This window comes from Schistocerca piceifrons, chromosome 2 (assembly GCF_021461385.2).
Source record: "Schistocerca piceifrons isolate TAMUIC-IGC-003096 chromosome 2, iqSchPice1.1, whole genome shotgun sequence".
NCBI classification, from domain to species: domain Eukaryota; kingdom Metazoa; phylum Arthropoda; class Insecta; order Orthoptera; family Acrididae; genus Schistocerca; species Schistocerca piceifrons.
In genome coordinates, this window is record NC_060139.1 from 137,867,644 (window position 1) to 137,894,387 (window position 26,744).

Sequence of the window (26,744 nt, forward strand, 5' to 3'; positions counted from 1 at the left end):
GACAATGGCGTCGTGGCGGGAACCCTGAACATCAACTCTTAACAACTGAAATCGGGACTCATCTGACCAGGCCACGGGTTCCCAGTCGTCTAGGATCCAGCCGGCAAGATCACGAGCCCAGGAGAAGCGCTGCAGGCGATGTCGTGCTGTTAGGAAAGGCACTAGCGTCGGTCGTCTGCTGTCACAGCCCATTAACGCCAGATTCCTCCACACTGGCCTAATGGACACGTTCGTCGTCCGTCCAACATCGATTTCTGCCGTTATTTCAAACATTGTTGCTTGCCTGTTTCCACTGACAGCTGTACGCAATCCTTGATGCTCTCGGTCGTTAAGTGAAGGCCGCCGACTACAGCGTTGTTCTCAGAGAGAGGTTAACACTTGAAAGTGGGTACTCTCGGCATACTCTTGACGCTGTGGATCTCGCAATTTTGAATTACTTAAAGATTTACGAAATGGAATCTCTCATGCGCCTAGCTCCAAATACCATTCCGCGTTCAAAGTCTGTTCATTTCCGTCATACGGCCATGATCACGTCGGAAACCTTTTCACATGACTCGCCTGAGTAGAACTGACAGTTCCGCCAATGCACTGCCCTTTTTTATACCTTATGTACGCGTTACTACCGCCGTCTGTACATGTGGACATTTCTGTTCCATGACTTTTGTCACCTCAGTGTGTCAGTTAAATACAAACTGGGGCTATGGGATAGTAAGATTTACTCTTTGTTGTTGTTGTTGTTGTTGTGGTCTTCAATCCTGAGACTGGTTTGATGCAGCTCTCCATGCTACTCTATCCTCTGCCAGCTTCTTCTTCTCCCAGTACCTACTGCAACCTACATCCTTCTGAATCTGCTTAGTGTATTCATCTCTTGGTCTCCCTCTACGATTTTTACCCTCCACGCTGCCCTCCAATACTAAATTGGTGATCACTTGATGCCTTAGAACATGTCCTACAACCGATCCCTTCTTCTAGTCAAGTTGTGCCACAAACTCCTCTTCTCCCCAATTCTATTCAATACCTCCTCGTTAGTTATGTGATCAACCCATCTAACCTTCAGCATTCTTCTGTAGCACCACATTTCGAAAGCTTCTATTCTCTTCTTGTCCAAACTATTTATCGTCCATGTTTCACTTCCATACATGGCTACACTCCAGAAACGACTTCCTGACACTTAAATCTATACTCGATGTTAACAAATTTGTCTTCTTCAGAAACGCTTTCCTTGCCATCGTCAGTGTACATTTTATATCCTCTCTACTTCGACCATCATCAGTTATTTTGCTCCCCAAATAGCAAAACTCTTTTACTACTTTAAGTGTCTCATTTCCTAATCTAATTCCCTCAGCATCACCCGATTTAATTCGACTACATTCAATTATCCTCGTTTTGCTTTTGTTGATGTTCATCTTATATCCTCCTTTCATGACACTGTCCATTCCGTTCAACTGCTCTTACAAGTCCTTTGCTGTCTCTGACAGAATTACAATGTCATCGGTGAACCTCAAAGTTTTTATTTCTTCTCCTTGGATTTTAATACCTACTCCGAATTTTTCTTTTGTTTCCTTTACTGCTTGCTCAATATACAAATTGAATATCATCGGGGATAGGCTACAACCCTGTCTCACTCCTTTCCCAACCACTGCTTCCCTTTCATGTCCCTCGACTCTTATACCTGCCATCTGGTTTCTGCACAAATTGTAAATAACCCCTGCCACCTTCAGAATTTGAAAGAGAGTATTCCAGTCAACATTGTCAAAAGCTTTCTCTAAGTCTACAGATGCTAGAAACGTAAGTTTGGCTTTCCTTAATCTTTCTTCTAAGATCAGTCATATGGTCAGTATTGACTCACGTGTTCCAACATTTCTACGGAATCCAAACTGATCTTCCCGGAAGTCGGCTTCTACCAGTTTTTTCATTCGTCTGTAAGGAATTCGCGTTAGTATTTTGTAGCTGCGACTTATTAAACTGATAGTTCGGTAATCTTCATATCTGTCAACACCTGCTTTCTTTGGGATTGGAATTATTATATTCTTCTTGAAGTCTCTTTAACAACATCATATTGATAATATATGTTTGTATGAATCTTCTGTGAATAAGATTCCTCTTGTCTTGTCACTGTCCGCTGTTAACGCTTTTCTTGACCCAAATCTCCAGATGCCTCAAAAGAAAGAGCAATAAGGCTTTGTTGGCTGGGAGATCCCAAAGAACTGTTGTGCCGCCGAATCGGAAAGAGTTTTCTTCTTCCGCACGCGATGGCTCCTTTTCCCGCGATGTATGAAAGCTGAATCTTTGGTGAATTTGATGAATTTAGTTGACTGTAATGAGTGTGTGAATAGTGTGGTGTTGTTTGTGCCTTTGATGATGAGAGAAGGGAGATGTTTAAAACCGGTGGTGGTACATTCCCTACCGTTCTCGAACAGCAATGGGCCCGCAGAGCTTTCAAACTTCCACCCCTGACTGACCCATCACCATCAATATTTTCTCATGCTTTCACTCCGTGAGACACTTCAGAGACGTTTGGAATTTGAACCACTGCATTGATGCAAAGCCTGTTGATCAGAACTTAACGCTACCACATATCCTCCCTTTACTATTGGCACATATTTCTTTCACCGCCAGGTTTCGAACTGTCTACTTCCGAGTCGAGCGCCAGGCCAAAGGCGTGCGTTAGCGACCTCAACTGCGAAGGCTGATGAAACCAGTGTGCGACGATTGATTGATAGCAATCCCTAGCTGCACATCATCTCCTCTTCAAAGCCTCTCAGATATATCAATCGTACATTCCACATGTGACAATTCCTTAAATGAATAAATTATATCATAATATTATGAAAAGGATAGATTGCTGTCCGCCCCGGTTGCTGAGGGGTCAGCGCGGCGGTCTGTCACGCCCAAGGGGCCCGGATTCGATTCCAGGCTGGGTCGGAGATTCTTCTCCGCTCAGCGACTGAATGTTGTGTTGCCCTCATTATCATTTCACCATCATCAGTGTAAGGCAACGGGAAACCACCACTGGGATCGATCCTCTAGACGCTCATGCGGTGGACCTCTCTGACGAGGCTTTCCCCATGACAAGACCTGCCGTAAGGGAGAGCACAAAAGTTATAGATTGCTACTCACCATACAGAGGAGACGCTGAGTCGCAGACAAGAACAACAGAAAGACTGTTATACATATCAGATTCCGACCATCAGCCGTTCTTGTGTAGTAGAAAACACACACACACATTCACTCAAGCTTGCCTATTTATTGTGCACGTCTGTGACTCAGTGTCGCCTCTATATGGTGAGTAGCAGTTTGTCCTTTTCATACTATTTTTGTTCTTCCATCCTGGACTTTCCATTGTTCAAATTAAGTATATGTTTTTTATAATTCCACCTCTGTCATTATGTATCTATACAGGATGTAACTGATATAAGTGCAGACATTTCTATTGGTGACTGAGGACGGTGTACTGAACGTCATTACATCAATATTTACGTTATTAGCTGACTAATAAATATAAGTGTTACAAGTTATGTTTTTAGGGCAGAAAGTACCTCCACATAAGCGTGGCACAAGCCGGCCATTAATTCTTATTTTACCCTGGGCAGCAGGTTGAGTGTTGAAGAGTGGAGGCGTGGACACAAAACGGTTAGTTTACACTGACAGTAAAGTTTGTGACGTCTTTTTGGAAAGACTCTTCGATACAGCGAATAAACAACCAACATACTGATAAGTGTACATTTTAAGTTACCCGTTACACTCTATATATTTTATGGATTTTGGCTTACTTCGCTCGATTGTACACAACCATGACTTCATAGCTCTGGCATTGACGATGTTTTGTATTATGTCCTATTCTGTAGCCCACTACCTCTGCTTCATTTACATTGTCCATTTAATTTACCTTGAAAAATGCTAAATGCTACATGCTTCTCGTAGTTTTGATTTGCTAGGCGTTATTGTTATTTTCTTCTCGTGCCGTCATCCTTTCAGTCACTTTTTTTTATTTCCTTGAAAGTGACTGTATTTAGTTTATATTGCTAACTTTTCTGTTTACTGATCAGGAAATATCTTTAAGAAACTTAAGCAGAAATTTTCAAATTCTTTACGAATCGTTTTATATTTTCTTTTGCTCTGATGCAGGAGACATTAAGCCCATTGAACAGCCAATTTCGCTGGAGGACGCCCCGTGTGAGAAGCCACCACCACGAGAGCTACCGCCTTATAACGGTTATGGATCTTACGAAGATTCCGCTGGAAACTGCCGTACTGTCTTGCCGACTCCACCAAGACGCGACTTCGTCAAGTTCCTGCACAAAGACAGGTCCTAACGCTAGTATATTTAACGTAGAAAAACTACTGAACGTTTTGGCATTGCTGTTGTTGCATGTATAGAATGTACCTGAAATTTATAACGCATCACCATCAGGTATTTTCATACTTCAGTGGGAAATAACAGCTTCCTATGATGATGCAGTTTTGCGTGGAAATGTACATATTTTTCATGCTGTAAACTGGTGACTAAATTTTGAAATAGTGAGAGAAATGTGTAAATAACCATAAATATCAACATAATAACACTTATCTTTACTGGTATTAATTAAGAACATAAAATAATTTTGAAGACTTCTGTGCTCTTGCATACAAAGGTGAAAAAATTATTTCTGGACGTCCTCAAAGACGATCAATCCTTGAAATTTTTGCATTACTTTCACTCCTCTTTTTGTTGTATTATTTACACTTTATTTTGTGTTATTTACACTTTCAGAGACGAAAATTTTCTTTAGGGGAGGAGGAACCTTCAGTCGGTCAGCAAGAGCTGAAACAGATTTTTCTCTTTCTCGACTGGAAGTCATTCAAAGATATTCCTGAAACCAAGAATTAAATGTCTAAGCTTGGTTAAGGCAAGATTATGTATTGTAATTATTAATTACAACAACTCTTTCCCGTATGAAGGGTTTGATAGTTTTTCCTTATGAAATATAGCTCTTCCCAAGATAAAAAATTTGTCACGTTGTAAGTCTGAAACTATTCTCATTTTCGTGTGTTTATCTGGAAGTGCTAAAGCAGGAATTTCATCAGACATACCACAAGTGTTGACAGAATTTACTCGAAACTGCTTTGGAAACTGACTTCCCAATTTCCTCATGCTTCTTGAACGCTTTCAAGACAAGCACAGACATTTATACGGTGCTCTTACTCCCAAACTGCATCAAAGCTAGGCTTTATAGGATGACGCAATCAGTGAGGAAACATCTTGCAGTTCTCATCTTTCCTTTGCACTGAATAAACTGAAGTTGCAGAAAATATTTTCATAGATTAAATGGCCCTTGCACTTGTTTCGCTTGATGAATGATTTATTTTAGTGATGTAGTTTCAACGATATTAAAAGCAGATTGATAATTTGACTGTAGTCCTCTTTCACATTACGTATGCTCAGTGTGCCCCAGCAGAACTTAACGAGTTTGTTGATTTCTATATCCACTAACTGTATTTTCTCAGTGTTGTGACTTGGCAAGACAGCCAAGCCACTATGAGATAGCCGAAAGGCACGCGTTTAAGCTCACTCAGGTTGGCGTGAGGTCTGGAACAGTTAAAGGAGTTGAGTCTAGTAAAAAAAGTACGTAGCTTCTGGAATACTTAACTTTAATCCATAATTGGTGAACATCGGTCTGACGGTACATGCATCACAAGATAAATAGCAAATGATAATGGCGCCTTGCTAGGTCGTAGCAAATGACGTAGCTGAAGGCTATGCTAACTATCGTCTCCGCAAATGAGAGCGTAATTTGTCAGTGAACCATCGCTAGCAAAGTCGGCTGTACAACTGGGGCGAGTGCTAGGAAGTCTCTCTAGGCCTGCTGTGTGGCGGCGCTCGGTCTGCAATCACTGACAGTGGCGACACGCGGGTCCGACGTATACTAACGGACCGCGGCCGCTTTAAAAGGCTACCACCTAGCAAGTGTGGTGTCTGGCGGTGACACCACACTCAGAATCAGTGAATATTTGGATATAATCCATATTAACATTTCTAGTTCTCTTTAAAGTTTCTGAAAAGCAGAAAATCTGGGAAGCTAGTGACTTCATGAATTTCCGCATGAGAGGCTACTCAAAACTAGTTCGTCAAGAGGATAGTGATACGCTACATAAATGTATATACCACGCCCTCTAAAGTCCCAATTTTGGAGCACTTTAAAAATGTAGAGAACTTGCTATATTGCGGGGTAGCAACTAAAGTTACAGTTTTCACTCATAAGAACACATTGGCAGAAAAATATGTAAGTATGCAGTTCTGTGTACGAGAGAGTAAGTTGATACAGATGCACTTGTTTTTGCCCCCAACTCACCCTCTAGCCAAACAATTTGTTAGCCTCCTGTAGTGAATGGTTCTCGTTGTGCTATCAATGATATGACGTAAACCTTCTATTTAGAAACGAGCTCATCTAGATCTACTTATGCAGTCGCTCGCAGAATTACGGTCTTAGAAATTATCCCGCCAGCGTATTTTTTATGGGTGAAAACTTTAACTTTCGTTGCTTAATCTCCAAGTTGTTCTTTGTTTTTATAAGCAATAAGTTCTTCCTACGAGCTTCTTACGTCCATTCCAGGTAAAGTTATGCCGACTCAATGGATGGTCGCCATATCGCGAATATTATTCTGAAAAATTGTTTATTATAGCCTCATTGCTCCCTTCCAGGTGAACTGACGAGTTGTTTGTAGAAAGTTCTTCAATAGTGAGGCCTAATGCTTTTGTTACAACCTAAAAAATGTAAATATAATCTCTTATGCTCATCTGACATCTGTCTAAACCTGCAACTTACTTCGGAGTGAAAAAAGTACTCCTGCTTCGCTTCGTAGCAGTTTAGGACGGTGTCGGCGTGGATTCATCCGAAAAATGCTCACTTACGTCAGCCTTCCGGTACATCTACTAGACATTTTACAACACATTAGATTCTGTCTGCCACAGCATGAGCACTGCTTTGTCTAACAGGATTGTACCATGAGCGACACATGATGTTTATGCTCACATATGGATATTACATAGTACCAGTTTCTATTGTGGAACAGGCATTTCATTCCATGGAGTCCATAACAGTAACTGCTTCTGACGTTACTTTAGAATAAGTGATATGCAAGCATAGTCTCAGTGTTCACATATGTAAACTGGCTGATTTTGTCAGTGTGCGTTACACATGACGACCTTTTATTCTGACATAATTTACAACATTTTCGCACTGGACTGTATAACAAACTATCCTGCTCAAACCAGTTGTGACGGTGCGTCCTGCGATTTGGCCATTGTAAACTTGTTATGCAGACATATCGCAGGTAGCGATACTGCAGATGGAATCATGGAGACCTTAAATGCCAAGTACACTATGTGATCAAAAGCATCCGGACACCTCCAAAAACATACCTTTTCATATCAGGTGCATTGTGCTACCACCTACTGCCAGGTAATCCATATCAGCGACCTCAGTAGTCATTAGACGTCGTGAGAGAGCAGAAAGGGGCGATCCGCGGAACTCACGACTTCGACGTGGTCAGGTGATTGGGTGTCACTTGTGTCATACGTCTGTACGCGACATTTCCACACTCCTAAACATCCCTAGATCCACTGTTTCCAGTGTGAGAGTGAAGTGGAAACGTGAAGGGACACGTACAGCACAAATGCGCACAGGCCGACCTCGTCTGTTGACTGACAGAGACCAGCGACAGTTGAAGAGGGTCGTAATATGTAATAGGCATACATCTGTCCAGACGATCAGGATCCACTGCAAGTACTATGACAGTTAGGCGGGAGGTTACATAATGTGGCGATCCGATGGCAGGGTGTGGGTATTGCGAATGCCCGGTGAACGTTATCTGCCAAAATGTGTAGGGCCAACTGTAAAATTCGGAGGCGGTGGTGTTATGGTGTGGTCGTGTTTTTCATGGAGGGGACTTCCATGCCTTGTTGGTTTGCGTGGCACTATCACAGCACAGGCCTACATTGATGTTTTAAGCACCTTCTTGCTTCCCACTGTTGAAGAGAAATTCGGGGATGCGACTGCATCTTTCAACACGATCGAGCACCTGTTCATAATGCACGGCCTGTGGCGGAGTGGTTATACGACAATAACATCCCTGTAATGGACTGGCCTGCACAGAGTTCTGACCTGAATCCTACAGAACACATTTGGGATGTTTTGGAGCGCGACTTCGTGGCAGGCCTCACCGACCGACATCGATACATCTCCTCAGTGCAGAACTGTGTGAAGAATGGACTGCCATTCCCCAACGTATGCCTCCGAGAGTGGAAGTTGTCATCAAGGCTAAGGGTGGGCCAACACAATATTGAATTCCAGCATTACTGATGGAGGGCGCCACGAATTTGTAAGTCATTTTCATCCAAGTATCCGGATAGTTTTGATTATATAGTATATCTATGGTTTATAAACAGATCGAGATACACACAAAACACATGTGCTCATAAGTCTAAAGCGCCCGTCAGCAGCTGAAGGTATTAATATATAATTCTAATTTCGAGACAGAGATTGTTGCTACTCTGTAGTTGCAGTGCTGTCCAAACAACTTCCTCGTTGGAGCACTCGCTGGCATGTCGTCACAGAGCCGCCCCCCCCCCCCCACCTCTCTGGGGAGTGCAGAGCATAAGGGAGGGACGGGTCGGGGAGGATGCTGTGGCTCAACTTCACACAGGTGTGCGCGACCACCCATTCTGTGGCTGGCTGCATACACAGATGCATGGATGAACTGTTTCTCGCTTTAATAAATGCAATAAGCAGGTGGAACAGGCGTGGTCGGTAGCAGCCAAAAGAGGTGGTACTGCACGAGATGAAATGGAAGCTGATGAGGTCGTCCAAAACGAGAATGACGATTGTGGTAGGAAAGTTATGGTGGCTGAGGTGAGGGTGCGATGGGGGCGATGCAGTGAATGTGTTTTGCTCTTATGCCGGAATTGGGGCTGGGGATGACTTATAGCTACAATAACTATGAGAAACGCGTCTACAGTAAACGTGAAAGTGACAGAATCCAGATCGACCTCCGAGGAGAGGCAGTGCTGTTGGAAATGTGCAATCGTGGACATGTTGCACATCTTGTAGTCGTCAGGTAGTTTGTCTGAAACCTCCTCAGGTCAGAACTGATATAAGTTCACTAACTCTGTAATTACTTTGTCGTTTAGGTTAACTGCAAATACTTTGTATGTGATTCTCCAAGGTGGGTTGGTGATGTCACGCAGGGTCTACGTCAGTTTAAGTCTATTGAAAGTAACAGTGATCACTTTACCATGCAGCAAAATGTCAACAGTATTGTTGTCCTGTCTAATTACTTTATAAGGTCCTAAGTAGAGTGGGTGTAATGTTGGTCAGGCAGCATCATTGTGCAACATTACATGATCACAGTCCTCCAGAGCTTTGTGGCGGAAGATTTTCTGGGGTGTATGTGCTTTTACTGGCGGTATCTTTACGTGTGCAATATGTTCCCTGATTTTCCAAACAAGTTGCAGCAGTGTTTTGTCTGTAGGCAGTTGCAGCATTCCATGAAAGAGTGAGGTTTTCTCCACAAAGAAATTTACAAGAGATGTATGGAGATCATCTTTATAATCTGCACACATGCCTAGAAGATTCCATGGGAGGGTGTGTGTCCATTCCCCTCCATGGCACATGAGAGCAGTTTTTAGAATGTGTTGCCATCATTCCATAGGGCCATTAGTTTGTGAATGGTAAGCTGTTGTTCGAAAGTGTTGGATGCAGTACATGTGACAGAGTTCAGTAGAAAGTGCTGACTCGAATTGCCTACTGTGGTCTGTTGTTATTGTGATAGGGCAACCGAAACAAGATATACGTTGGCTGATAAATGCTTTTGGAGTTGTTTCAGCAGTTATGTCCAGAATTTGTGTCGCCTCAACCCACTACATTACTCTGTCAATTACTGAAAGAATATATCTATACCCATTTGGATCAGGGAGGGGCCAAAGGGGGCTAGATGAATGTGCTGAAAACAGCTCTTAGGAACTGAGTACCGACCAAGTCATAGTTGTGTGTGCTATCCTATTTTTTAACACTGGCAAGTAATACATGCTTGTGTCCAAGACTTAGAGTCTGCCTTGATATTTGGCCAGATGAAGCGGTCAGTGACAAGCTTTCTAGTTGGGCGAATTCCAGGGTGTGAAATTCTGTACAGTTTATCGAAAATAGGTCATCTCGAGGTGCATTGTAACATCTGATGAAGGGGGTTTTGGGACAAAGAACATAGTACTTATTTTGAAGAACCGAGGATGTCACAGCTTTCGATGGGCAATCCTGTTGTGTTGTTGTACAGAAATTCCTGTAACTGTGAGTTCTGTAGTTGTGATATTGTAAGTTTATCAATACCAGTATCTATTGAAATGGTTTTATACGCAAAAGGATATTATCTGCGCCATGCTGCTGTCAGATATCAATTGTGAATTGTGCAATAAAATCCACATGACCGAAGTGCCAAGGACAATTAACTTTTATGGGTTAGAATCAGCTGGGAGGGGGACGATGATTTGTATAAACTGTGATAGATCTGCCATCAGTGTTACCTTTTAAATATCGCATTGCTTCATGCACTGCCAACAGTTCTCTGTTGTAGGCTGATCACTTACATTGTGAGTCTGTCAGCATTTTGGAAAAGAAATGCAGTGGTTGTTGTGTGTCTGCTATTGAAATAAGCACAATTGTGAAATAGCTTTAAGTAAATTATGATCCAAATTGTTAAGGTAAATAACCTCTGTACAAAAGCATATCATACTCTGTGGAAGACCTATAAAGTCATCTCTGTTGACTACTTATAGGAACATCTGTGTAACTGTATTGTTTATGTAAAATGTTTTCTATGTTTAAAAGTGTACAACAAGTTGTGTGAGAGATGTTTAGTGTGTGTGAGACTCTGTAGAAATCGACCATAAGGAAACTGTAAGGACAAATTCTTCTAAATTTCACCGCTAACTTCACAAAAAGATCGACAACCAACTAAAAATCGCGTGTTTTCTTATATATTGCAGTAAAGTCAACGAAATGAAGCAGAATCTCACACATCGGAAACATCACATAGGAATGACATAACAAACACAAAAGCCCACTTGAAAATGGGAATCATTTCCCGAAACGCGTCGTGTGAAAAATAAAATAAAGAAAATCGTGACTGGTATCAGATGAGTTATTTTTAAACAAACCTATTGTTTTCACAGTCGCAGGCTTTCAGAACCGTTTATAATGGATCAAATCAGATTTGCGTAATTGTGTTATGTAACAGTATCTAAGTAATGAAGTCAGTAGCTATTCTTAAGCGTCAAAAATACATTAAAAAATCACATCTAAACTAGCCACATCGCTCCTCAAGAGTAGATAGAAACAAGAATTAATTTCTATTTATTTTCTTAATCTGGAATCTGCTGGATGTTGCAGTACTACAGACCATTAACCATGAGAGTATAGCATTATTTGAATCACATATCACTGATAATATAGAAACAATAGACATGCATTTTTAAAATGCAAACCGCTCGAAATGTGAAACTATACATGTTAATTTAAACATTAATGCCGCGCGAGATTAGCCGTGCGGTCTAGGAGGCTGCAGTCATGGACTGTGCGGCTGGTCCCGGCGAAGGTTCGCGTCCTCCCTCGCGCATGGGTGTGTGTGTTTGTCCTTAGGATAATTTAGGTTAAGTAGTGTGTAAGCTTAGGGACTGATGACCTTAGCAGTTAAGTCCCATAAGATTTCACACACATTTGAACAAACATTAATGTGTACTCACGAAACACATATTAGTAGAGCCTGCTGTGTAGCTGGTTGCATCTCTTGAGGAATTTGAAGTAAAATACTAGTCAAAATAATAATATAGGTAATTAGGAGATTCAGAATACTATAAGCGCATTTTGGAATGATTTCTGTCAAATATACGTTAGCTGCGGGAACGCAGAAATGAATCACACCAGATACGCATATGGTGACGATGGAACAGACATAGCGATAGGCAGTTAGGTGCTCCCGTAGAATCTTCTAAGTGTTCTCATTTAAATTATTAGCCTTTACCGCAAGAAGATATCAGTTGTGCTCATCAACGACAAACAATTCGATCGCAGTAGAAGTGACAACAGAAACAGCGCTTCATTTCAAATTCTTCTCGCTGTATGACATTTATACAGTTATGTGCTGCCATATGTTATATTGCATTGCGTTTTATCCTGTCTCGTGTTCTATGATAATTGTGTCTTCTACAGGCAGGGACTCGATAGCTTCGTGCTGAGATTCAAAGCCGAAATGATCAGCAAAATACCAGAAAACCGAGGACGAATATTCATCATCAGTTATTTTTTATCTGATGACACAATTTCGGTATTTGAAGCCCAACAGACAGGTGAGTGACAAAACAAAGCCTCATGCTACATACATTATGATACTGTACAATACATTTACAATGTAACATTTGAGTAATGTTTAATTTTAAGACATTGTTTAATTTTTGGCAGGTTTTAAGGGAGGTATGTTTTATGCACGTGACAAGATGTACAAACCTGGTCAAGATTTTTTTACAAATAAAGAACCAGACGCCTACACTACCCAGGATTTGTTCGTTGGGAACGTTCTCAATATCCACGAATTTCTTTTCCGACTAGTCGCCGCCGACGAATATGCTCTGCGATATATGGAGATTAATTCTAACGAGGTTAGTGATTGCTGATGATTATGTAGCTTTCGTTCCTTTTATTTCTATCTTTGATCTTAACAGATATGGAGTTAAAAAATAAATCGGACATTTATAGAACGTAGAAGTATAACACTCGGTTTGTCCACAGCTAAATTGTAAATTATAGGTTACTGTGCTTGTACAGCTCTCAAATTCATAACATAAATTTACCATGAGGGTAAGACTGTTATTCCAATTAATCACCGTTCTGCTGAGTAATCGTCACTGTTAAATCTGTAATTGCCACAACTGAGTCTGAATTACATTCGTTTTCTTGTTTACCATTAGCTGTAGTTGATGTTTAGTCGAGACCATCCTCTGCCTGAGATATGACCAAGAAAACGCCTTTAATTAATGAGCAAGCGTCACACTTAATTCGAGGTAATAACTGACTCAACCAGGAGTTTGCCGTAATCAGCACTTGCGCGCTAATGGCAGTCATTCAAGTAACTGTACTAACTGAGAAAATCAAAGTTGAATCATAAATTTATTATGTTCGTAACAGTTATTTGTCATTGTGTGTACGAAGTAGTATTTTTTGTTTTCCTAAAAAGGTATACATTTTATACTCAGTCTATAGTTCAGCGGAAGATTAGAAATCCGTGTTATGGTACCATGAAATTATTCACTTTGAACGACAGCGGTGGATATTATGTGTCATTTTACTTGATGTGGCGGGAACGCACATCATAAAGCAAGTAACCGGAATTAAAAAATACGTGACTGGTATTTTTTATGTCTGTGGCTGAAACTACTTCACTCTGCAGCGCCGTCACGCTCAATACCAGGCATTTCGTGCATGGATAATAGCTAACAGTCATTCAGTTACTACTGTTTGCTGATGAACCCATTTTCACCTTGACAGCATATCGATGACACAACGGAAGTAACATACATTATAGAGGCACATTGTTCAGCATCGCTTGTCTTTAAATGTGTGGTTTTCTGATATCGATAGTCGAATAAGAAGGTGTTATGTCTTGCCCAATCGTCCGTCTATCACAGTCCATGTGAGGATTAATTCAGCAAACCGAGTTGACACAGTAGAACCATTGTAAAAGTTCCCTTGGATTCATGGCTGGGCACGAACTTTCAGCGTCTAGGTCACCTAACAAATCTTCTATGGATCGCCCTGTTCATTGGCCACAAGAGCCGACATTATGTTACGTTATTCACTGGCTGGTGGATGAACTTCTTATTCTTACTTCTAGGCACAATCACAGAACACGTTTTTATTCGTGTCTCATTTCGACCCTGCATGGGCTATTTTTAGAAACTTCAGTGGAAAAAGGAAGAAACATTTACTTTAAAAACTTCAATATTATGTCAGCTCAACTTACAAATGACGCAAAGTAAATTTCAGGATCCGTCCAGCGCATGCCGATAGGTGTTAACTGGTATACGGCAAACAAATGATTTGTCATGCTAAACCAGTGAAAGAAAACTGGGAATCATTTAGGCATACCAAGCGCTACCTTACTTTCTTCACTCCTTGTGCTAGGTGGACGTTGTCTTCTCTATGCCAGTGCTAAATTTGGCATTAAGATACCACCCTCACAATGATACGACAGAATTTCATCAGCAGAATTGCACTTAATAAAGCATAAAGAGCCGACAATAACACTAAACTTTGTATCGGATGTTTTAAAAAGTAAGGTAAATAGTTGCTGATTACTTTTCATAAATTTCTTTTACGCCTAAATTCTAGTATATGTTACTGTACATCCACTCGAAACTGACTCTAAGTACACTGCTGGCCACCGTAAATGCAACACCCTGAAGGAAGCATCCGAATCAAGTGAAATTTACACCATGGGTTTGCAGCGATGAGATATGCAACTGATTAGAATTTCAGCGCATACGCACATCACGCGCGCCTGTGGCGCCACCTCATAGCGCCATTTAAGGCTTGGCGATTTCGACGAGTGTACGTTCGGCACGTGTGTTTACCTTGTGGTTGTTTCACAAGACGATCAGTTATGCCTCGTAGACAACAGCGAACATCGTTTGATCAAGTATCCGAGTTCGACAGAGGAAGGATAGTGGCTTACCGAGATTGTGGATTATCATACAGAGAAATCGCTAGTCGTGTTGGACGAAACCAAACAACTGTAATGCGGATATGTGACCTTTGGGTGCAGGAGGGTACGACGGACCGACGTGGTCGATCGCATTCACCTCGGTGCATCACTGCACGTGCTGATAGGCAAATTGTGCGCATGGCAGTGACGGATCGCTCAGAGACATCCCGAACCACAGCACAGCACATTGCGTCTGTAACGCATCATCCAGTGTCTGCGCGTACCATTCGACGCCGTTTACAGCAGAGTGGTCTGTCCGCAAGACGTCCATTGCTTCGTCTACCATTGACGCAGAACCACAGACGTCTCCGTCGCCAATGGTGTGATGACAGACGGATGTGGACGGCAGAATGGAATGACGTTGTCTTTACTGACGAGGCAGGCTTCTGTCTGCAGCACCACGATGGTCGGATTCGAGTGTGGAGACACCGTGGAGAGAGGATGCTGGACAGCTGCATTATGCACCGCCACACTGGTCTTGCACCGGGTATTATGGTATGGGGCGGTATTGGATATTACTCTCGCACGCCTCTAGTACGCATTGCCGGTACTTTAAATAGCCGGCGCTACATATCCGAGGTGCTGGAGCCAGTTGTCCTTCCTTACCTTCAGGGCTCGGCCACACCCATATTTCAACAGGATAATGTGCGACCACACGTGGCACGCATTGTCCAAAGGTTCGTCGTCAATAACCAGATTGAAGTGCTTCCCTGGCCGGCTCGCTCACCGGATCTTTCGCCGATAGAAAACATGTGGTCCATGGTTGCTCAACGAGTGACCCAGATTACATCCCCAGCTGCCACACCAGATGATCTTTGGCAACGTGTGGAAGCTGCTTGGGCTGCTGTACCCCAGGAACACATCCAACGTCTCTTTGACTCAATGCCGAGACGTGTGGCAGCGGTGATCTCCAACAATGGCGGCTACTCTGGCTACTGATTCTGGCAGGAACCACATGTCACAGACGTCTGTAAACGTAATCATTTGATACTTGGTCAACATGTTATCTACAAAATAAATTTTGTTGTGCTACCTCTTGTCTTTCTTGGTGTTGCATTTACGGTGGCCAGCAGTGTATATATAAGTTTTTAAAAACGCAGCTTTTCGCTCTTCGATTTCCTGAAATATTCATCATTCCGCCTTCGACATTGTAAGTTAGCTGTCTGAGCTTTTGGCTTTTATTGCATTTCGCTGATCGGTATAAACATATCTGACATGGAGGTAATAAGCTTGGAAAACACAGACGCGACTTGGATTATGCCACATAGAAAACGTATTCTGCTACTCCAGTATAGTTGGATGTTGGTTGAACAACTATTCAGTAACGTCGTTTCTCACTGTTGCGCTGTTGATGTTAACATGGCCATATTTATGCATTAGTTCGCGGTTAGCAATTTTCAAATTATTTATTACTTTCCTAAATGGCTAAAACTGATCACAAATGCTAGAAACAAGTGGAGTGATATGCTACGGCGCCCATACGATAATCTATAGGAGGGGGGGGGGCGGAAGAGGGGGAAGCTCGACTTTGGGGGTATCGAGTATTTTTAATATTTTACAAAACGTTCACTGAGAGCAAAGTGGGGGCGGGGGGGCGGGGGGAGGGGGAGACGCCCACTTGCCTCGGGTATGCTCGCCCTTGGCGATATGGAACAGAAGTGAATAATTATAGTTCGTGCTGCAATCTGCTGGTGATTGCTAAGATTAACTCCTCAGTGCCTGCTTTGACGTCATAGCATGGCTGTTGATTGGAAGAGTTTGTTGTGTAACAATGAGAACTGGAAATCCTTATCGCAGGGATTCAAAATTTGTGGAGATAAGAAACTTTTATTTGATATTCAGCAGTCTGTTATAGTGGCGCGACACTTCGCCTCGATTTTCTTGCGCGATCGTCAACACTAGAACCACCGGAACTAGTACTATACTTAGAACCGCCTATGTGGTCAAAGTGGCCACTTTCTTTGTAAGTACATGCTGTTCTGTTTACTGTAAATATTAATGACCTTGATAACAATGTATCACTTTAATTACGTTTAATAACAGTTTCATTGTATTTTACAACAACAATGGGAACATAATACTACTAATATTTAAGAACATAGTTCACAATATTTATGTGCAACCATACTAATTGTATTGCAGTAGTTTTAAAATTGATAGAAATTAATCTTACTGGATAAATGACTATGTTAAGAGAAAGACCAATCATAAAATATGACCATGTATAGTGCCTAATCCTACTTACAAGCATTACAAACTACTGTCTTTATTACTTTATATGTACACGACCCACAAGCATATCTCTTGCATTTACTGCATACTTCATTTGTCTTGTTTCTGCATTTCCTCGTTTGGCATATTTTTCTTACCTTCGCAGGAATTTCCCTTCTTCTCTTTCTTCATCACCATCGCCCTTTTCTTCCTTTTCTTTTCCATCCCTTGGCACCCTTTCCTGATTTTTGGTTTCCATATAGGCTCTACGTAATTATTCTGCTAGATTTAAGATGAAATTCCGCGTACTTATTTTGATCCCTGTCACTAGCTTATGCGTTGATGGCTGCTAAATCAAGGATATTGTGAAATACGTGTACAGGCCATCGAAGAGTACCAGAGGGGACAAAATATTTCCTCGTCATCTGGTCCAAGACATCTACAGCAAATTTTGTGCTATTGAAGAAGGTCACTGTTTCGGGAAGGTGTTTCAAATTATTTTGTATTTCAACATCTGTGTGCATGGTGCTAAACAGAAGAACATTTTTGTTCTTTTTCCCTTGGTAAACAGTCAGAGTAGCACTTCCCCTTTTCAAGAGAACAGACATATAAAGAGGAGTTTTCATTTTTTTATAGTGTTCAGAATTTCTTTCCTTGCACGGTTGATAGTGCCGACAAGGCTAGTTTTCTCTTTTTCCAGTATCTCCCCAAGTGTGACCATAGTGAAAAAATTATCAGTAGTCACATTTCGCCCCTTGTTGCGATATGGAGCTACTATCTTCATTTCTATTTGTTCTGGAAGTTTCCCATTAGGTGCCCTCTGTTCGTTCTTTCCTACGTAAGGGAACCCATTACAAAGATATTTTGTTTCTACATCCGCTAGAAGCCAGAATTTGATTCCGAATTTATCAGGTTTATTCGGCATATATTGCAAATACGGACACCTGGTGCTGCTGGGGAAAAGTTGTTCGTCCACAGAGACATTTGATCCTGGTATGTAATTCAGCTGGCAGTTTTGTATAAAATGGTTCCAAGTATTTGATATAAGTGCAAATTTGTCACTTTTCAAACTTTCCGACCGTTATTTTTTTCATCAAAACGCAGATATTTCAGAATTTCTCGGAAACTGTTTCTGCTCATTGTGTCAGTGAAAATGGGGCTCCCCACATTTTCGACCACAACTCATCTACTTCAATACATCTGGCACCTAGTGCACCACGAACATATAATGAAGCAACAAATGCATCTAATTCTTCTAAATGCAAACTCCAGGAATCATTTCCAAGAAGCCGTTGTGCCTCTGCTTCTGTGCATTTCTTTATGTGTTTCAACATTGATTGATCAAACTAAAAGGCGCCAGGCACTCGAAACACTATCATTTGAGACGTGCTGCTTTGCGTGTGGAGTAGGTCCCCGTGTTTCTTTCAATATATTCTGTTGACCTATCCTACCTGGAGTAGTAACACCGAAGTCTGCTACAGTCCACTCCGTGATCCCGTCCTTCCCCAGGAGTTAGCCACGTTCTAGAAGTGAACCCGCACTTCATTCTCCTCTTCTACGTCGATTCTGTATTAGTCCACTTACAAGAGGTGCAGTTCCTTTTTTTACCCAGGGTAGGTCCTTCTCTAGCATTGTTTATACTACTGCTTGGTACTGGTTGAGCAACTGCATGAGGAAAGAGACAATTAGAAAGCTACAACTCATTATAAAGATAACATAACACAAAATAAAATAGCAGTAACAGAAGTAGCAGTGGAAGTGTCAGCTCTATTATAATAGTGATCATTATTCATATAGTAACAATAATAATATAAGTGAATGTAAACTACCTTCATCTTCAGTCTCGGAGCTGTCACTCTCCACATTAGCTACAGGTTGGTAATCTTCATCTGTAGAATCTTCCACCAGGTCCTCAACTTCAGGATCATTTTCAGCATCTGATTCATACAAAAGTGTGACAATTTCTTCATCTGAAAGTGGCCGTGGCCGTGGTTTGTATCGCTGTGACATCTGAACCATGTCTACTGCTCTGAGATCAGTACTCAAATAATCATTCTCCTTTATGCAAAACCCAATAGCAAACAATAAATGACATATTGCATTGTTGAGCTTTTAAATTCAAACAATGCGAATAAACTTCAGTAACCAGCATATTTAGTATATTGTTCACGGGAGCTAAGAATAAATCCGGGGAGTGACGCACAACAATCTTTAAATAATCTGTTTTCAAATATACATGTAATGTGGTCAAAGTGACCACTCGGCGGTTTTAAGTATAAGTGGCCATTCAAAGAAAACTGATGAAGATAAAATAAATATTGGACTATTTATATGATGTACATAAACATTTAGGAAAAGTCATTAACTCACAACAGCATAGATTAGAAATTGACCGGATAATAACATGTTAAAATACAAATAGTGTTCAATTTGACCACTCGGCGGTCCTAGTGTTAAGGCGAGTAGTAGTTGTTTATCTTGATTTCTACAATGGGTTTTACAAGTGGGAGCGCTTGTAACGCAATAAAATTGTAGCAACAACAGGAAGAAGACACTACAGCTGTCTTTTTTTAGGTTTCATAAGGACCCCGAGACGTATATTCCATCATGTTACTAAACTGTATTGTCAGGATTCGTTTGCAAACTACATGTGTATTAATGATTGATGTTTCATTTTAGGAGCAGAAAATGGCTAGTTAACAGCAGACGAGACGACCTCATGAAAAAAGTCCCAGTTTACCTTTACAATAATATTAAGTTTTGTTTGCTAAATTTCGAACAAAACCGGTCCATGAACGCAGACAATAATAATCTCGTGTGGAATGCAGTACCCACACTGTCTGACATCCCAAATACGCCACCTCAACTGACGATGTAGAGGAAACTGCCACAAAGGTTCGACAATCCATCTAAAGTTGTAAAACAGTCCACAAACCTTTACATTCCAAAAATCTGGAAACCATTATTGAGATGTCCGTTCTGGAAACCAGATAAACCACCAACAGATGCTAGAAACTATATCATTATTGCGTCTTCCACGTAAGATCTTTGAAAAAATGTTACTGCATCGCTTGTAGCGCATGATGGAGCCAGCGTTAATTCATCAACAAGCAAGTTTCAAACTAGGAAGGAATTGTACATCTCAAATTATTAATCTGGTCTAGTATATAGGAGATGGGTTAGAAACACACACTATTGCAGGTTTTCCTATCATCTACCTGACAGCCGTTTATGATGCTGTTAATGATCATACATTGTTAAATAAGGTCAATAAAATGGAAAAACTTTTTGTAAAAGAGTTCTGTGTAGACTTTCAGGAACAACAGCAGTCGATTGTGACGTCTGAAAAACGGTGTACCACAGGAGAATGTATTTGCCTCTAATGTTTTTAACATCTATACTAATGGCTAGCCACTCCGAGACCGCACCACTAGTCTTCTTTGCGCAGATGATCAGGGTTTGGCGACTCAGGCTAAGCCGTGGATGTTCGCCTGGGAGATGCTTTGAAGAAGGTGAGCATTTATGACAATAAGAATGAGCTTCACCCAAACTCATTTTAAACCCAGCTGTTTGTTTTCCGTCTCAAACACAGATAGGCGAATCGTATACCCAGTGTCTCATGGAAGGAGTGAGATGCTGTACCATATCCTAACTTGTCATAAATAACATCCTTAAGAAAATACTTGGTAGTACATTGGGCTCTCAGCCAAGAACTTAAGAATGATAACGTTATCAGTGCTGCTCCGCAACAAAATTCCTATGCGCCGTCGGGGCACGCCAGACTTGTTGACAAGACACGGAATACACGTGGAAACTTAATACGGAATGTTTGTGGCATACGTTTGCGAAATTATATCACCTGGCAGTATTGCTACCATAGAGATCCGTCGTTATGTCGCTGCCACCGTGCAATGAAAAAAACCTTGTTACCAAACGTAGCCTTCTATTACGTGAACCAACCGTTCGAATATTGACATTCAGGAAAAAACAATGAAAAATAGCAACATTCTGCTAACGAGTACATCCGAAGCAAGAATGCAAATGCGGAAAAAAGCTGATCCTCATTGGCCTCAGATATCTGAAAATCTCTTCCCTGGCCTCAAAGAGAAATGAACTCATGCTGTCAATCGTCTATTCTCTGGAGTCACAAGATCCAGACCCTTCAAAAATGGGAATTTCAGTCGTTACAGTCAATTGCAATGCCGAAGACATACTCACCTACTCCACAGAATGTATTACAGAAACGTGGGCGTTGTGAACGTTTTCAACATATATTAGTGTTAAATGCAGCCTAGTCGTCAAATGTGGGGTATCTAGGAAACCTGCTTTCTCGGATCGCTAGACAACATTCGAACAAATTGCATTAATGAGTTTTATTACAAAGAGAAAAGATTAGAATACTTAAATTTGTGTTTCAAAGATGTGTCGCAAGCAAAGGGCGACATGCAAAATAAGCAATGTTCTTCACTATACACAATCCTAAGTCGCTGCTATAGGAGTGCCTAATCTTGAAGCTACTATGGTCGCGGCGCTTATGTCCTTTTCACATAAGGGCCGTTGCTGTCGCGTTGTCGTCCTGGAGAGGGGTCGGTCAGTGTGCAATTGGCTGACGTCTTTATATTTATTTATTTGCGCGTCCAATTCCGTAAGACCAAAAAATGGTTCAAATGGCTCTGAGCACTATGGGACTTAACATCTGAGGTCATCAGTCCCCTAGAGCTTAGACCTACTTAAACCTAACTAACCTAAGGACATCACACACATCCATGCCCGAGGCACGATTCGAACCTGCGACCTTAAGCCGTCGCGCGGTTCCAGACTGAAGCGCCTAGAACCGCTCGGCCACACTGGCCGGCCCGTAAGACCAAATTGAGCAGGAAATCTCCGAGGTCATGGAATGTATCAGTACATGAAATTACAAGACAAAAGTAATAACAGATAAAAATAAAATGTTTATGAAGCCAAAACAAAGTCAAGTAATAAATTTAAGTAAACGCGATCAACAATATAACATAAAAATGAGCTTAAGTTTTCAAGGAACTCCTCAACAGAATAGATGGAGTGACTCACGAGGAAACTATTCAGTTTAGATTTGAAAGCGCTTTGATTACTGCTAAGATTTTTGATTTCTTGTGGTAGCTTATCGAAAATGGATGCAGCAGTATACAGTACACCTTTCTGCACAAGAATTAAGGAAGTCCGATCTAAATGCTGGTTAAATTTCTGCCGAGTATTAACTGAGAGAAAGCTGCTTATTCTTGGGAATAAGCTGACATTGTTAACAAGGAACTACAGTAAAGAAAACAAATATATTGAGAGGCCAATGTGAAAATACCCAGGCTACTGAGTAGGGGTCGACGAGAAGTTCGCGAACTTACACCACTTATTGCCCGAACCGCCCGTTTCTGAGCCAAAAATATCCTTTTAGAATGGGAAGAGTTCCCCCAAAATATAATACCACACGACATAAGCGAATGGAAATAAGCAAAGTAGACTAATTTACATGTCGAACGATCACTCACTTCAGATACCGTTCTAATAGTAAAAACGGCAGCAAAGTTTCTGAACAAGATCCTGAACGTGGGCTTTACGTGACAGCTTACTATCTATCTGAACACCTTGAAATTTGAACTGTTCGGTTTCACTAATCATCCCAATTCTGTGAAATTAAAACGTCGGGTTTGGTCGAATAGTGTGTTAGAAATTGTAAAAACTGAGTCTTACTGTGATTTTTCTACAAGCCATGAACTCATGTCATGAACTACACTATTTGAAACCGAGCCAATGTTGCACACAACATATTTTACTACCAAGCTAGTGTCATCATCGAACATGAATATTTTAAAATTACCTGTAATATTAGAGGACATATCATTTATATAAAAAAGAAACAGGTGTGGCTCCAGCACTGATGCCTGCCACCCCTCCCCCACTTGACCATACCCCACTCAGACCCCACACCACAGCCATTCTAACACTGTGAATATTGACCTTTTGCTGTCTGTTGCTAAAGTAGGAGGTGAACCAATTGTGAGCTACTCCCCATATTCCGTAATGGTCCAACTTCTGGAACAATATTTTGTGATCAACACAATGAAACGCCTTAGTTGAATAAAAAAAAATTGCCTAGCGTTCGAAACCTTTTGTTTAATCCATCCAGTACCTCACAGAGAAAAGAAAATATAGCATTTTCATTTGTTAAACTACTTCTAAAGCCGAACTGTACATTTGATAGTAAATTATGTGATATAAAATGATCAATTATCCTTACATACACAGCCTTTTCAATAACTTTAGCAAACACTAATCGCATAGAAATAGGTCTAAAATTGTCTACATTACCCCTTTTTATAAAGAGGCTTTACTACTGAGTACTTTAAACGTTCAGAAAACTGACTATTCCTGAAGGAAAAATTACAAATACGGCTCAGTACAGGGCTAACATGTGCAGCACAGTACTTTAATATTCTGCTAGGCGCTGCTTCATAACCATGAGAGTCCTTAGTCTTCCCTGTCGTTCCCGGCTGGCGTGCCGGCGGTTGATTTTACGCCGTAACAGTGAGCAACAGACATGAGCTATCGGCGAGAAGAAAGGCTCTTCTCATTAATGATATCGTTTGTCGAAGACTTTATAACCATGTATAACAATGTAATTACTGTCGCCCATAAGTCGTCAAAGCACATACACAAACATTGCTCATTCATACGGACGGATGTCAAGCACGGTACCACTTGCAAAATGTAAGCGGCACTTATTATCATTTTTGAACCACGTGTTTGTTTACCCTTCGTTTGTTTTTCACCTACATAATCACTGATCATCATGTTAACCTATCTTTCCGTCTCTTCGTGGTAGAACGACTTCGTAATGGTACATAAAAAACACAGTATTGTGAGTATTCTGCAGTATACGTACTGTAGAACACACACAAGAATACAGACCGTAGAACGGACACAACTGTGCGCTTTGCCACACAAAAGTTTGCAAAGCGAATCGACACCACGGACAGTAGCGAGGGCTCTCTGCAATCCGCTCCTGAAGACCTCGCCTCCTCTCTTGGCATACCAGCGCCCTCACGCTCAGCTAGCAGGAGCTCTGCCCAGTTCGTGACCTCTTCTGAAGGAATCAGCATGTAGTACAGGGCCAACGTGATACTTAAAGTTTCTGACGGAACATTGTACCTCAAGAGAACAGTTTGTTAATTAGTGCATCAAGTGATACTGTGCTACTCCATGACAGTCGTCAGCTATCCAGTACTCCTGGGGCACAAAACAGTGTCAAAGCTGTGTAAGTCTTTTATTCATTTATGCAATAAAATGAACTAATATTTCATGTGTTATAGTTTGAAGGGCCTTCTCCCAGAGCAACCAAAGAACCCACAGTTGTGGCTGGACGAAAGTACAGGGTGATTCAAAAAGAATACTGCATGGGGGCTTAATTATTTTTAAATTTGAAAATCATTTTTAATTTTTTGATTTAATAGCTGTATGTCCGATTACGCTGTATCTCGTAAACGGTTGGCCCTGACTAGTATTATTACGCAATCTGACTGCATGGAACAACAACAAAGAATGAAATGAAAATTTCCTGTTAACACAATTAATTAATTAAGTCCCCAGCAACTATAAAACCAACGCAACAACAAGCACAAGAGTAACTGTTCTGTGTGTGGAAGTATGACTCAACGTACACATCTGGCATGGTTCTTCTTCAATAAGACAAGAAATTTCAAATGCCATTTATACTGACGTGATAAAAAAAATTAGAAATACTATAATTGCGCAAGAAAACCAGAATTACACTCTAATACAAGAACACACGCCAGATGCTTTGTTGACTGAACCTGTAATGACGCATTATTTAGGACACTGAAATAATGAGAGAGAAAAATAAAAAAAATTTTTACCTTCATTTATATTGATGGAAAGCACTCTAAACATTACAATATCTCCACACCGACTTGCTACTACCACATCTCAACAAGAACTTTTCAGTATCACATCTCAACAAACACTCTCTGCTACGAGCCCTTAACAAGCACTGAGTCCTCGGCAGGCACTGTGGAGGCGGCTGAATAATACTCTTTGGCGCAATCTCTGGCGCCGTGGCTCAGTGTAGCCACCTTTCAATACCACAACTTTAGGAATTTAAAACTCTGCAACGACAAAAGGCAGAGCTAAGCACTATCTGTCGGCGAATTAAGGGAGCTATAAAGTTTCATTTAGTTGTACATTTGTTCGCTTGAGGCGCTGTTGACTAGGCGTCAGCGTCAGTTGATGCTAAGATGGCGACCGCTCAACAGAAAGCTTTTTGTCTTATTGAGTACGGCAGAAGTGAATCGACGACAGTTGTTCAGTGTGCATTTCGAACGAAGTATGGTGTTAAACCTCCTGATAGGTGGTGTATTAAATGTTGGTATAAACAGTTTACAGAGAATGGGTGTTTGTGCAAAGGGAAAAGTTCTGGACGGCCGAGAACGAGTGATGAAAATGTAGCACGCATCCAGCAAGCATTTGTTCGCAGCCCAGGAAAATCGACTCGCAGAGCTAGCAGAGAGCTGCAAATTCCACAATCAACTGTATGGAGAGTCCTACGAAAAAGGTTAGTTATGAAACCTTATCGTCTGAAATTGGTTCAAGCACTGTCTGCAGCTGATAAGATTAAAAGAATCGATTTCTGTGATTTTATCCTTGCTCAAATGGAAACAGATGAATCTTTCGTTTCAAAGATTGTGTTTAATGATGAAGCAACTTTCCACACTAACGGGAAAGTCAACCGTCACAATATCTGTATATGGGGCACTGAGAATCCGCGGGAAACAACTCAGTATGAACGTGACTCGCCTAAGGTGAACGTTTTCTGTGCCATTTCAGCCAATAAAGTTTTTGGTCCCTTTTTCTTCGAAGGTGCTACTGTAACTGGACTACAGTATCTGGAGATGTTAGAGAATTGGCTGTTCCCTCAGCTCGAACAAGAAGCACAACAATTCATATCTCAGCAGGATGGAGCGCCACCACATTGGCACTTATCTGTCCGTAACTACCTGAACGTCAACTACCCGAGGCGATGGATCGGCCGCCAGGCAGCCCGTGACAGAGCACTTCATCACTGGCCTCCAAGAAGCCCTGATCTTACCCCCTGCAATTTTTTCTTATGGGGGTATGTTAAGGATATGGTGTTTCGGCCACCTCTCCCAGCCACCATTGATGATTTGAAACGAGAAATAACAGCAGCTATCCAAACTGTTACGCCTGATATGCTACAGAGAGTGTGGAACGAGTTGGAGTATCGGGTTGATATTGCTCGAGTGTCTGGAGGGGGCCATATTGAACATCTCTGAACTTGTTTTTGAGTGAAAAAAAACCTTTTTAAATACTCTTTGTAATGATGTACAACAGAAGGTTATATTATGTTTCTTTCATTAAATACACATTTTTAAAGTTGTGGTATTCTTTTTGAATCACCCTGTAATTTTGCCTGGTAACAACAACAATATTGTGCTTTTCATTTATAACTAATCGACATATTTACTCTATTTCTTTTCTCACCGCTGTACATTTAAGTCACAAGTGAATCAGTTCGCTGAGAGGAAGTTAGATATGGAGCATCAGGCATCATAAAGGATACCGAGGAGGTTCTCAGATTTATGTTTAAGGTGTCAGGCAAATCCAACACCTTCCATGAAAACCCTGACATGATAGTAAATCCGGCAATATGTCACATAGCTCCAAATAAATCCTGACAT

General features: G+C 41.2%; 1 protein-coding gene across 1 annotated transcript in view; it reads left to right on the plus strand.

The window, feature by feature from the left end:
• Nucleotides 1-26,744, plus strand: part of LOC124775193 (EF-hand domain-containing family member C2-like) — a 237,019-nt gene that overhangs the window by 165,069 nt on the left and 45,206 nt on the right. The window contains exons 7-9 of the mRNA XM_047250033.1: nucleotides 4,129-4,309; nucleotides 12,240-12,376; nucleotides 12,489-12,685. Coding sequence (XP_047105989.1) covers nucleotides 4,129-4,309; nucleotides 12,240-12,376; nucleotides 12,489-12,685 — 515 coding nt within the window. The remainder of the gene's footprint in view (nucleotides 1-4,128; nucleotides 4,310-12,239; nucleotides 12,377-12,488; nucleotides 12,686-26,744) is intronic.